This window comes from Chiloscyllium plagiosum, unplaced genomic scaffold, assembly GCF_037043375.1.
Source record: "Chiloscyllium plagiosum isolate Xiang-an unplaced genomic scaffold, Cpla_swu_hap1 HiC_scaffold_53X, whole genome shotgun sequence".
NCBI lineage: Eukaryota > Metazoa > Chordata > Chondrichthyes > Orectolobiformes > Hemiscylliidae > Chiloscyllium > Chiloscyllium plagiosum.
The window spans coordinates 24,135,380-24,149,041 of NW_028270191.1; the positions used below are offsets into that span (position 1 = coordinate 24,135,380).

The 13,662-nt window shown below is 46.2% G+C and overlaps 1 protein-coding gene across 4 annotated transcripts in view; it reads right to left on the reverse strand.

Moving 5' to 3' along the window:
* Positions 1 to 13,662, reverse strand: part of LOC122543255 (aryl hydrocarbon receptor-like) — a 126,637-nt gene that overhangs the window by 41,369 nt on the left and 71,606 nt on the right. For all 4 annotated transcript variants that reach the window (XR_015755727.1, XM_087985534.1, XM_087985533.1 and 1 more), the window contains exon 3: positions 3,805 to 3,923. Coding sequence is in view for 3 of the 4 variants with exons in the window: in XM_087985534.1 (XP_087841660.1) it covers positions 3,805 to 3,923 (119 nt within the window). In the remaining variant the exon portion in view is untranslated. The remainder of the gene's footprint in view (positions 1 to 3,804; positions 3,924 to 13,662) is intronic.

Below are 13,662 nucleotides of genomic sequence, written 5' to 3' on the forward strand. Positions count from 1 at the left end.
CTTCTTCGTAACTCAGGGATGGAGTTAACTCTGAATTCTCTCCACAGATGCTGACAGACCTGCCGAGATTTCTGATCTGATTATCCTGAACCCCACTTTCCCGCCTTCTCTCCCATAACCCTTTGTTCCCTTCCCTGATTAAAAATCTGTCTGTCTCAGCCATGAATATACTGAATGACCCAGCCTCGTGAGTTTTCTGAAGAAGTAACAAAGAGGATTGATGAGGGCAGAGCAGTAGATGTGATCTATATGGACTTCAGTAAGGCATTCGACAAGGTTCCCAATGGGAGACTGATTAGCGAGGTTAGATCTCATGGAATACAGGGAGAACTAGCCATTTGGATATAGAACTGGCTCAAAGGTAGAAGACAGAGGGTGGTGGTAGAGGGTGTTTATAGACTGGAGGCCTGTGGTAAAAACAATGACTGCAGATGCTGGAAACCAGATTCTGGATTAGTGGTGCTGGAAGAGCACAGCAGTTCAGGCAGCATCCGAGGAGCTTCGAAATCGACGTTTCGGGCAAAAGCCGCCTGTGACCAGTGAAGTGCCACAGGGATCGGTGCTGGTCCCTCTACTTTTTGTCATTTACATAAATGATTTGGATGCGAGCATAGGAGGTACAGTTAGTAAGTTTGCAGATGACACCAAAATTGGAGGTGTAGTGGACAGTGAAGAAGGTTACGCCCTCCTGAAGAAGGGCTTATGCCCGAAACGTCGATTCTCCTGTTCCCTGGATGCTGCCTGACCTGCTGCGCTTTTCCAGCAACACATTTTCAGCTCTGATCTCCAGCATCTGCAGACCTCACTTTCTCCTCAGTGAAGAAGGTTACCTCAGGTTACAGCAGGATCTGGACCAGATGGGCCAATGGGCTGAGGAGTGGCAGATGGAGTTTAATTCAGATAAATGCGAGGTGCTGCGTTTTGGGAAAGCAAATCTTAGCAGGACTTATAGACTTAATGGTAAGGTCCTAGGGAGTGTTGCTGACAAAGAGACTTTGGAGTGCAGGTTCATAGCTCCTTGAAAGTGGAGTCGCAGGTAGATAGGATAGTGAAGGTGTTTGGTATGTTTTCCTTTATTGGTCAGAGTATTGAGTACAGGAGTTGGGAGGTCATGTTGCGACTGTACAGGACATTGGTTAGGCCACTGTTGGAATATTGCGTGCAATTCTGGTCTCCTTCCTATCAGAAAGATGTTGTGAAACTTGAAAGGTTTCAGAAAAGATTTACAAGGATGTTGCCAGGGTTGGAGGATTTGAACTATAGGGAGAGGCTGAACAGGCTGGGGCTGTTTTCCCTGGAATGTCGGAGGCTGAGGGGTGACCATATAGAGGTTTATAAAATTATGAGGGGCATGGATAGGGTAAATAGACATCGTCTTTTCCCTGGGGTGGGAGAGTCCAGAACTAGAGGGCATAGGTTTAGGGTGAGAGGGGAAGGATATTAAAGAGATCTGAGGGGCAACTTTTTCTTGCAGAGGGTGGTACGTGTATGGAATGAGCTGCCAGAAGATGTGGTGGAGGCTGGTACAATTGCAACACTTAAAAGGCATCTGGATGGGTATATGAATAGGAAGGGTTTGGAGGGATATGGGCCAGATGCTGGCAGGTGGGACTAGATTGGGTTGGGATATCTGGTCGGCATGGACGGGTTGGACCGAAGGGTCTGTTTCCATGCTGTACATCTCTATGATCCTATGACAGCCCTCTGTGGTAAGGAGGTCCACAGATTCACTCCCCTCTGGGAGAAGAAATTCCTCCTCATCTCTGTCTTAAATATGTGACCCCTTTTTCTGAGGTGATGCCCTCTGGTTCTAGACTCTCCCACAAGAAGAAAAACATCTTTGAGCTCGGACTTTTTTCATTGGAGAAAAGGAGGAGGAGAGGGGACCTAATTGAGGTATACAAGATAATGAGAGGCATAGATAGGGTCGATAGCCAGAGACTATTTCCCAGGGCAGAAATGACTAACACGAGGGGTCATAGTTTTAAGCTGGTTGGAGGAAAGTATAGAGGGGATGTCAGAGGCGGGTTATTTACACAGAGAGTTGTGAGAGCATGGAATGCGTTGCCAGCAGCAGTTGTGGAGGCAGGGTCATTGGGGACATTTAAGAGACTCCTGGACATGCATATGGTCACAGAAATTTGAGGGTGCATACATGAGGATCAGTGGTCGGCACAACATCGTGGGCTGAAGGGCCTGTTCTGTGCTGTACTGTTCTATGTTCTATGTTCACATCTCCCCTGTCAAATCCCATAAGAATCTGTACGTTTCAATAAGGTTGTCTCTCATTCTCCTCGACTCCAATGAGTACAGGCCCAACCTACTCAGCCTCTTCTCATAAGACAGTCCCTCTGTACCTGGTATCAGTTGAGTGAACCTTCTCTGGACTGCCTCCAATGCCAGTCTATCTTTCTTTTGATCAGGGGCCCAGAACTGTTCACAGTGTTCAAGCTGTGATCTGACTAATGCCTTGTATAGTTTTAGCAAAATATCCCAACTTTTACTCCATTCCCTTTGAAATAAAAACCAACATTCCATTTGCCTTCCCTATTACCCACTGAACTTGGATACCAGCATTTTGTGATTCATGGAATGCCAGCCTTGACTCTGAAGCCAAGGCTGGTCCTACTCGTGTTAGGACCCCCACATCCACCATCCCCTTCCCTCCAGCTGAGGTGTCCAGAGAAACGCCTGAAGAAATAGTGGAGGCAAAAGCCTAGTGGTGTTGTCATACAAAGAAGGACCAAGGGTAAGCCACTCTTTTTTTTCCACCATTCTATAAGATCACGGCTGATCAGATTTTAACCTCATCTCTACATTCCTGCATATCCCCCGATAATCTTTCATCCCCCTTGGTCATCAAGAATCTATCTCCCTCTGCCTTAAACATTATGAATGATTCTGCATCCACTGTCTTTTAGATCAGATTAGATTAGATTAGATTAGATTAGATTACTTACAGTGTGGAAACAGGCCCTTCGGCCCAACAAGTCCACACCGACCCTCCGAACAGCAACCCACCCAGACTCATTCCCCTACACTTACCCCTTCACCTAACACTATGGGCAATTTCCCATGGCCAATTCACCTAACCTGCACATTTCTGGACTGTGGGAGGAAACCGGAGCACCCTGCACTGGGAGAATGTGCAAACTCCGTACAGACAGTTGCCTGAGGCGGGAATTGAACCCGGGTCTCTGGCGCTGTGAGGCAGCAGTACTAACCACTGCTCAACCCTCAGTGAGAAAAAAAATGTTTCCTCATCTCCATCTTAAATGGGCAACCACTAATTTTAAAATAATGACCCCTAGTTCTAAATTCTCCCAGAAGAAGAAACATCCTTTCCACATCTACCCAGTCAAGTCCCCTCAGGATTTTATCTGTCGCAATTAAGTCACCTCTGACTCCTCTAAACCCCAGAGGATACAGGCGTAGCCTGCCCAGCCCTTCCTCTTTATAATTAGACCGAGGTAAGAACTAAATCCAGCAATGGCAGATGGTGGAATTTGAATTCAATCAGTATCTGGAATTAAAAAGCCTCACTATTGATTTTCATAAAACCCACCTACTTCACTTTGGGGAGGGAAGTTGGCTGTCCTCACCCAGTCTGGCCTACACGTGACTCCAGATCCACAGCAACAGGATTGACTCTTAACCGCCTGCTGAAATGGCCAAGCAGTTGTATCCAAGGGCAACTAGGGACAGGCAATAAATGCTGGCCCAACCAGAGATGCCCATGTCCCATGAATGAATTAGAACAAAAGACAAAAGGTACCAAAGCAAATTCTGACTGATTTTCTTTACCTGCAGGAGCAGTTCCCCTTCGGACAGGATTACATTGCCGTGGTTTGGCAGCTGCCAGTCCAGTCTGGCATTGTTAGCCTGCTCTGCAGGTGGGCATTTCTTCTGTTGCCCCAAAGTAGCTGTAAGGCAATCACAAGGACAGCAAACATTCCGTGAGAATTGCTCCAAAGGTCAGAAAGACAAGGTTAGAAAGATCAGGAGGAAGTCCGAATTCACAGAAGGCCCCTGTCCTTTACCATCGCGAAGGGAGTCAAGCAAAAAATTAACTTAATCACCCACCGCAGAGCAGGGTGAGATTTATTGCTCATTTAGCCAATGCTTCAGGCAGCTTGCAACAGGAGCCACATAACGTAGAGGTGTGTGGATAGCTTGCCTGAAGCTCGCTTGAGGCTTTACCTCAGAACCAAAGGCTCAGGTCATGTTCAAGTCTGACTTCGGGCATGTTGACGCTGGAAGGAGCATTCCCAACACAGTCACACAGGCTTTCCAACCAGCCTGCTTATCCTTCCGAGCTGCCCATGAATTTCCTGGTCAGCCGTACTCAACGCAAATGGGTTCCCCAACTTGATAACCAACTTGTTTCCCCATTAAGCCAGAGGCAGATGTCTACAGTCCATCAAGGCCTCAGGCTAATTGCAGCAGGACAGATGGGAACGCTGAGTTGAAAGCAGGTACCTTCACGGGAGAGAACATTCGAGGGAGAAAAGAGGGACCAATATTCATTGACTATATTTCCTCCCTTTTTAGCCCCTCTTGGGTAGAGGTGAACCCCCAGGTTTTACTAAAACAAATCCCAAATGACCGTACATCATCGAGTAACAGCCAAATTTTTTGACTAATTTTTAAGACTAAATTTGTGGGGTCGACTATTACATGGGTACTACGTTTGAGGGACTGGAATTCATGCCCGTCAAAATTTGTACCGCATCATGAGCAGAAGCCCAACTGATCTCGAAATAAAAACGAATTATGGTAATTCTGAAAACCCGGAGCGGACTCAACAGCCAGCAGACTGGAATACCGGGAGTGGAGTGGAACAACCGGCAGACTGGAAAGCTGGAGGGAGACATGACGGCCAGCACACTGAGTCATAAACATTGATCTGTTATATGTGAAGAATGAGGGTTGACTTTTACACAAAATATATGGAAGATACCAGGTTATTTGGCCAAAAATATGGGGTCAACTTTTACATGAGATCGACTATTACTCGAGTATATACAGTATTTCCCACTCCCTTGCCGCTGAAATGAAACTTGGCCTGATGTAAAGTTACTTGATAAGAATTAGAGTCACGGAGATGTACAGCACGGAAACAGACCCTTCAGTCCAACCCGTCCATGCCGACCAGATATCCCAACCCAATCTAGTCCCACCTGCCAGCATCTGGCCCATATCCCTCCAAACCCTTCCTATACATGTACCCATCCAAATGCCTCTTAAATGTTGCAATTGTACCAACCTCCACCACATCCTCTGGCAGCTCATTCCATACACGTACCACCCTCTGTGTGAAAACGTTGCCCCTTAGGGCTCTTTTATATCTTTCCCCTCTCACCCTAAACCTATGCCCTCTAGTTCTGGACTCCCCCACCCAGGGAAAAGACCTTGCCTATTTATCCTATCCATGCCCCTCATGATTTTATAAACCTCTATAAGGTCACCCCTCACCCTCCAACGCTCCAGGGTAAACAGCCCCAGCCTGTTCAGCCTCTCCCTATAGTTCAAATCCTCCAACCCTGGCAACATCCTTGTAAATCTTTTCTGAAACCTTTCAAGTTTCACAACATCTTTCCGATAGGAAGGAGACCAGAACTGCACGCAATATTCCAACAGTGGCCTAATCAATGTCCTGTACAGCCACAACATGACCTCCCAACTCCTGTACTCAATACTCTGACCAATAAAGGAAAACATACCAAACACCTTCTTCACTCTCCTATTGACCTGCAACTCCACTTTCCAGGAGCTATGAACCTGCACTCCAAGGTCTCTTTGTTCAGCAACACTCCCCAGGACCTTACCATTAAGTGTATAAGTCCTGCTAAGATTTGCTTTCCCAAAATGCAGCACCTCACATTTATCTGAATTAAACTCCACCTGCCACTTCACAGCCCATTGGCCCATCTGGTCCAGATCCTGTTGTAATCTGAGGTAACCCTCTTCGCTGTCCACTACACCTCCAATTTTGGTGTCATCTGCAAACTTACTAACTGTACCTCTTATGCTCACATCCAAATCATTTATGTAAATTACAAAAAGTAGAGGACCCAGCACCCATCCCTGTGGCACTCCATTGGTCACAGGCCTCCAGTCTGAAAAACAACCCTCCACCACCACCCTCTGTCTTCTACCTTTGAGCCAGTTCTGTATCCAAATGGCTAGTTCTCCCTGTATTCCATGAGATCTAACCTTGCTAATCAGTCTCCCATGGGGAACCTTGTCGAACGCCTTACTGAAGTCCATATATATCACATCTACTGCTCTGCCCTCATCAATCCTCTTTGTTACTTCTTCAAAAAACTCAATCAAGTTTGTGAGACATGATTTCCCACGCACAAAGCCATGTTAACTATCCCGAATCAGTCCTTGCCTTTCCAAATACATGTACATCCTGTCCCTCAGGATTCCCTCCAACAACTTGCCCACCACCGAGGTCAGGCTCACCGGTCTATAGTTCCCTGGCTTGTCTTTACTGCCCTTCTTAAACAGTGGCACCACGTTTGCCAACCTCCAGTCTTCTGGCACCTCATCTGTGACTATCGATGATACAAATATCTCAGCAAGAGGCCCAGCAATCACTTCTCTAGCTTCCCACAGAGTTCTCGGGTACACCTGATCAGGTCCTGAGGATTTATCCACCTTTAACACTTTCAAGACATCCAGCACTTCCTCCTCTGTAATCTGGACATTTTGCAAGATGTCACCATCTATTTCCCTACAGTCTATATCTTCCATATCCTTTTCCACACTAAATACTGATGCAAAATATTCATTTAGTATCTCCCCCATTTTCTGTGGCTCCACATAAAGGCCGCCTTGCTGATCTTTGAGGGGCCCTATTCTCTCCCTAGTTACCCTTTTGTCTTTAATATATTTGTAAAACCCCTTTGGATTCTCCTTAATTCTTTTTGCGAAAGCTATCTCATGTCCCCGTTTTGCCCTCCTGATTTCCCTCTTAAGTATACTCCTACTGCCTTTATACTCTTCTAAGGATTCAGTCGATCTATCCTGTCTATACCTGACATATGCTTCCTTCTTTTTCTTAACCAAACCCTCAATTTCTTTAGTCATCCAACATTCCCTATACCTACCAGCCTTCCCTTTAACCCTGACAGGAATATACTTTCTCTGGATTCTTGTTATCTCATTTCTGAAGGCTTCCCATTTTCCAGCCGTCCCTTTACCTGCGAACATCTGCCTCCAATCAGCTTTCGAAAGTTCTTGCCTAATACCATCAAAATTGGCCTTTCTCCAATTTAGAACTTCAACTTTTAGATCTGGTCTATCCTTTTCCATCACTATTTTAAAACGAATAGAATTATGGTCACTGGCCCCAAAGTGCTCCCCCACTGACACCTCAGTCACCTGCCCTGCCTTATTTCCCAAGAGTCGGTCAAGTTTTGCACCTTCTCTAGTAGGTACATCCACATACTGAATCAGAAAATTGTCTTGTACACATTTAACAAATTCCTCTCCATCTAAACTCTTAACACTATGGCAGTCCCAGTCTATGTTTGGAAAGTTAAAATCCCCTACCATAACTATCCTATTATTCTTACAGATAGCTGAGATCTCCTTACAAATTTGTTTCTCAATTTCTCTCTGACTATTATGGGGTCTATAATACAATCCCAATAAGGTGATCATCCCTTTCTTATTTCTCAGTTCCACCCAAATAACTTCCCTGGATGTATTTCTGGGAATATCCTCCCTCAGCACAGCTGTAATGGTATCCCTTATCAAAAATGCCACTCCCCCTCCTCTCTTGCATCCCTTTCTATCCTTCCTGTAGCATTTGTATCCTGGAACATTAAGCTGCCAGTCCTGTCCATCCCTGAGCCATGTTTCTGTAATTGCTATGATATCCCAGTCCCATGTTCCTAACCATGCCCTGAGTTCATCTGCCTTCCCTGTTAGGCCCCTTGCATTGAAATAAATAGTAACACAGCACTGAAGGCAGCTCCTCAGCTCCTCATACCCATCTGGGTCACTCATGTCCTTTCAGGAAGGAAACTGCCATCCTGACCTGCTCTGGCCTACATGTGACTCCAGACCCACAGCAATGTGTGGTTGACTCTTAACTGCCCTCTGGGCAATTAGGCATGGGCAATAAATGCTGGCCCAGCCAGCGATGCCCACATCCCATGAATGATTTTCTTAAAAAAAACTTTGGGCTCCCTTGGCGCTAGTTTCAGGGGCCACAGCTTTGGTGGGAACAGTGTTCAACATGGCAACTCTGCGATAGCACGTCAACTGGAGAGGATGGGTTCCAACCCCATCACAAAGTCCTTTGTGTAAAAGCCAACCTGTCTACTTTTTGATAAAGAATTGGACTTTGAATTTTACAGTAATATTACAGAAGCCTTACGGCGCAGGAAGAGGCCATTGTACTTGCACCATCTTTTCAAATGAGTGCATTATCCAGTGCTAATTTCCTAGCTTTCCCTCAATATCTTTGCACACTAGTTTAATCCCAATAACCATCCAATGCCCCTCTTGAATGCCTCAATGGAACCTGCCTCCCCCACATTCCCAGGCAGTGCATTCCAGACCCTAACTACTCGCTGGGGGAGAAAGGTTTCCCTCACCTCCCCCTCACTTCATCCCTTTCAATCTCTGCCCCTCTCGTTCTTGTTGAATGGGAACAGCTTCTCCCGATCTACTCTGAACATGATTTTGAAAACCTCTATCTGATACATCGGATATTTTCCTTTTATTCACTCGTGGGATGTGGGCATCGTGAGCTGGGCCAGCATTGATTGCCAAGCCCTAGCACCCCTTGAATTGAGTAGCTTGCTGGGCCATCCCAGAGGGCAGCTGAGAGTCGACGACATTGCTGTGGGTCAGACCAGGTAAGGGTGGAAGATTGATCTTTCCCAACAATCAGCAGTGGTTTCATGATTATCAATCGATTCTTCATTCCACAATTTTTTAAAAAAATTGAATTCAAATTCCACCATCTGCCATGGCGGGAGTTGAACCTGGGTCCCCAGAATATCAGGGGCCTCATTCCTGATGAAGGGCTTATGCCCGAAACGTCAATTCTCCTGCCGCTCGGATGCAGCCTGACCGGCTGTGCTTTTCCAGCACCACACTCTCTTGACTCTGATCTCCAGCATGTGCAGTCCTCACTGTCTGCCCAAAACATTAGCTGAGTTTCTGGATTAATAGTGCAGCAATAATACCGTGAGGTATCCGATATCAATGAGGGTTCGGACAGCCACTTTCATGGTATAAACACATTACCAATATAATGAGGGCTAATTTGCTCAGTTGGTTAGATGCGTAGACAGATTTGCAGAATAAAGCCAACAGCACATAGTCAATTCCAAGCACTGACCCTGATCGGTTCTGGACGCCCCCTCTCCTCACCTTGCCCTATGCTTGTGGAGTGGTTAGCCCCACAGCGATACAGAACCAATTATCTCTCTCCAAAGGAGAGAAGTGGACGCTGAGCTACTCACTTTCCTTTCTGATGGGTATGGATGATGGGCACAGTAGCAACAAAATTTCCAAACCACTTTGATATGACCTGCGAATTGGCACTTTTTTTTGTCAAATGAGTTTCAGCCATCTTTAAACTAATACCAACTGGAAAATCTGGACTAGCATCTCATTTAAATGTAGCGTAACTAGAAATTAATGGGGATAAAGTGACAAGCTTTATGGTTCAGCTGGACTGTCACGGCCACCAGCACTTCCTCAATTAGAATGCACGAGGGCAGGAGGAATTTATTCCAGGTTGAAAGCGATATTCGGTTCCAGACGCCACTGACCGTGTCTATTTGTAGGATGGGGTGGGGGGGGAAGGTGAAAGCGTAAGTGGGAGGGAAGGGGACAAATTCTCCACCATCCCGCTAAAGGGCAATGATCCACATTGAGAAAGATTGGAAGTGGATCTAAAAGGGTCAGGTTTTAATATGCTGGGGTATGCGTGAAGCAACAAACGCCTCTTTACACTGGGAGGCCAAGCATTCAGAAGCAATCAAAGGACAAAGGATCTGAAGGGGACCCAGATTAACCAAATAAGAATTGTGCAGGTAACTTCAGGAACCATGAACTGACAGCTAAAGAAAATTCTAGCAGTATTTTCTTAGATCATCTTGAGCACCTCTCCTTCCTTCTCCTATATGAATAGGGCAATTAACCTACCAAGTTCTTGGGGTAAATCACTATTGAGCCCAATTGAACTTCAGGGAGTATTTAACTTGACCTCCTCCCCCAAAATGGAGGATAACAATGGTGCGGAGCCTCTCACTGAATCTGATTGAAATACGCTGGGGAAATTGCCCTGATGTTGGCAACAAGGTCATCTAGAAGCCCTTTCGGAGACCTCCCTGTCTCTTCATCTCCTTCCAAAGCCATCCTTAAAATTCATCTCTCAGACCGAGCTATATAAATAGGAAGGGTTTGGAGGGATATGGGCTGGGTGCTGGGACCAGATTGGGTTGGGATATCTGGTCGGCATGGACGGGTTAGACCGAAGGGTCTGTTTCTATGCTGTACACCTCTATGACAGCACATCCACTGCAGCAGTTCAAGAAGGCAGCTCCTTCTCCAGAGCAAGCAGGGATAAGCGACTCATTCTGGCCCAGCCAGCGACACTGACATCCCATAAAATAACCTCTTTCAAAATTCAAAATAGTTCATTGTCTCTTTTGTCACAGTGATAAAAAAAAGGACCATATTCATCACCTCGAGTCTATCTATGGGATGCCGTTGCGCACTGGTCACGTCTCTTTCCAGGTTTGAGTTATTGATGGCAAAGACTTGACCTGAATATCTGATGGTGCTGGCTTATGTGAGCACGATCGCGAACATATCATCAGAAGTTATCTGATATTGAGCTGGTGGGCACCAAGTGACGTTGTCGGAACCTGGGAGCTATTTCCGAACTGCATTTTGTGTCAGAAGCAAGCGCCCATTTTAAGAGACAAGAACGTGGAAACAGTCTACACCTGAGTGAGTCTCTTTTGTGACACCTAACAGTACATTGTTGGCAGCATTCCCAGGTGAAACAGTACAGATTCTTGGTCCACTGACATTCTGTAAGAATGAGTGAGAAATGTCTTGGTCCATTGAGTAAAATTGTTTACGACTGGCGTATTTTGTTTATTTTTTCAAACCAACTGTTCACAACGGTCCCATACACGAACACAAGAGAGAAACCGTTAATCTTGGCCAAACTAATGAGTCTTTAAAATGTAGAAGGGTACTGTGGACGAGAATGCAATTCCAACCAGTGGGAAAACCTTTCAGGCTCTTGAAGGCACTCCAGCAATGTATTCATAACCCTTTCCGGAACACTCTACTCCAACCTTTGGTAGTCTTGTTATGTCAGTGCTATAGAACTGTATTTAGTGTGCATTTCTATAGTGCTGGTGATGCTAGGGAAATGGCCCAAGGGGCTTCACAGAAGGGTGATTGAGAACAAAATGGACATGACGCACAAGGAGCGATTGGGAGCAATCCAAAGAGTTATAGAGTCACCGAGTCATAGAGATGTACAGCACGGAAACAGACCCTTCGGTCTAACCCATCCATGCCAACCAGATATCCCAACCCAATCTAGTCCCACCTGCCAGCACTTGGCCCACATCCCTCCAAACCTTTCCTATTCATATACCCATCCAAATGCCTCTTAAATGTTGCAATTGTACCAGCCTCCACCACTTCCTCTGGCAACTCATTCCATACACACACCACCCTCTGTGTGAAAAAGTTGCCCCTTAGATCTCTTTTATATCTTTCCCCTCTCACCCTAAACCTATGCCCTCTAGTTCTGGACTCCACGACCCCAGGGAAAAGACCTTGCCTATTTACCCTATCCATGCCCCTCACAATTTTGTAAACCTCTATAAGGTCACCCCTCAGCCTCCGACGCTCCAGGGAAAACAGTCCCAGCCTATTCAACCTCTCCCTCTAGCTCAAACCCTCCAAACATGGCAAGAGTCTTGTAAATCTTTTCTGAACTCTTTCAAGTTTCACAACATCTTTCCTCTAGCAGGGAGACCAGAACTGTACGCAGTATTCCAAACATTGCCTAACCAATGTCCTGTATCGCCACAATATGACCCCCCAACTCCTATCCTCAATTACTTCTGTTTCTCTTACCACGGATTCTGTCTGACTGGTTGTATATTTCCAGCATTTTCTATTTTATTGTAAAAAACGTGTTGCCTATGTGATTAAATCCTCATCTGAAATCTATTTTGGATTGTGCAAATCAGCAACCTATGAGTATTGTAACACTCCAGGGACAGGTCAGGCAGCATCCGAGGAGCAGGAGAATCGACGTTTCAGCCAGAGTCCTTCATCAGCAATGAGACCTCATTCCTGATGAAGGGCTTTTGCCCGAAACGTCGACTCTCCTGCTCCTCGGATGCTGCCTGACCCACTGTGCTTTTCCAGCACCACACTCTCGACTCTGATCTCCAGCATCTGCAGTCCGCTCACACTCCAGGGACAGGTAGTTCTTTTCAAGTTTGCTACATTTGACTGGTCCAAGACATTGTTCAATGTTGCTCAGCAATAAGGGCAGGGCGTGTTGCAGGTTGTCAATACTTGTCACTCAGAACAGTTCAGGGGTCACTGACCCCTCAGTTTACTCAGACGGACAGAAGTAAGCAGGGGAAGTAGTTGCGATGTTCTGTGACTAATCAGTCAGAAAGCAGGAAGAAGGGAATCCAATATAAAAAGCAGGCTCTGAGTCACTGGGATTCAAGATCCAATTGTATCTTTGATCCAACCTTCTCCCTTTCAAACTGGAGGTAATGTTCAGTCGTCTTATGGTCACTGCCACCTAGGGGTCTCTTCACTCTGATGTCAGTCATGTATCCTGTCACATGATGTATAACCAAGTCTACTGTCACCCGCTCGCTGGCCAATCCAGAACCTATACCCAGAGCCAAGCATTTACCTCACTTAAGACCATAAGACATGGGAGCAGGGGGAGGCCATTCAGCCCATCAGGTCTGCTACACTCAACAATGAGATCATGGCTGATCCAATCATCCTCAACCCCACTTTCCTGCCTTTTCCCCACACACCCTTCATTCCCTTCCCTGATTAAAAATCTGTCTACCTCAGCCTCAAATAATGAGCCAGCCTTGACAGCCCTCTGTGGTAAAGAATTCCACAGATTCACTCCCCTCTGAGAGAAGAAAATTCCTCCTCATCCCTGTCTTAAATATGTGACTCCTTACTCTGAGTTGGTGCCCTCTGGTCCTAGACTCCCCCACAAGGGGAAACAACCTCTCCCCATCTCCCCTGTCAAATCCCCAAAGAATCTTGTATGTTTCAATCAGGTCACCTCTCATTCTTCTCAATTCCAATCAGTACAGGCCCAACCTACTCATCCTCTCCTCATAAGTCAGTCCCTCTCCGTCAGTCGAGTGAACCTCTCTGGACTGTCTCCAATGCCAGTCTATCTTTCCTTCAAAACTGTTCACAGTGTTTCAGCCAAAACGAAAGTTTTCTGTCCACTATCAGTGCGTAAAGGGAACACTGCTCTCAGCCTCTCCACACGTGCAGCAGGGGTTTTATACGGAGGTGTCAACAGTGGAGATTGGCTGTGCGGGGGCCCTGGGCTTGTCCTGAGTCAGGGCTCATCAAAAGGAACTTGTTTGCGACTTC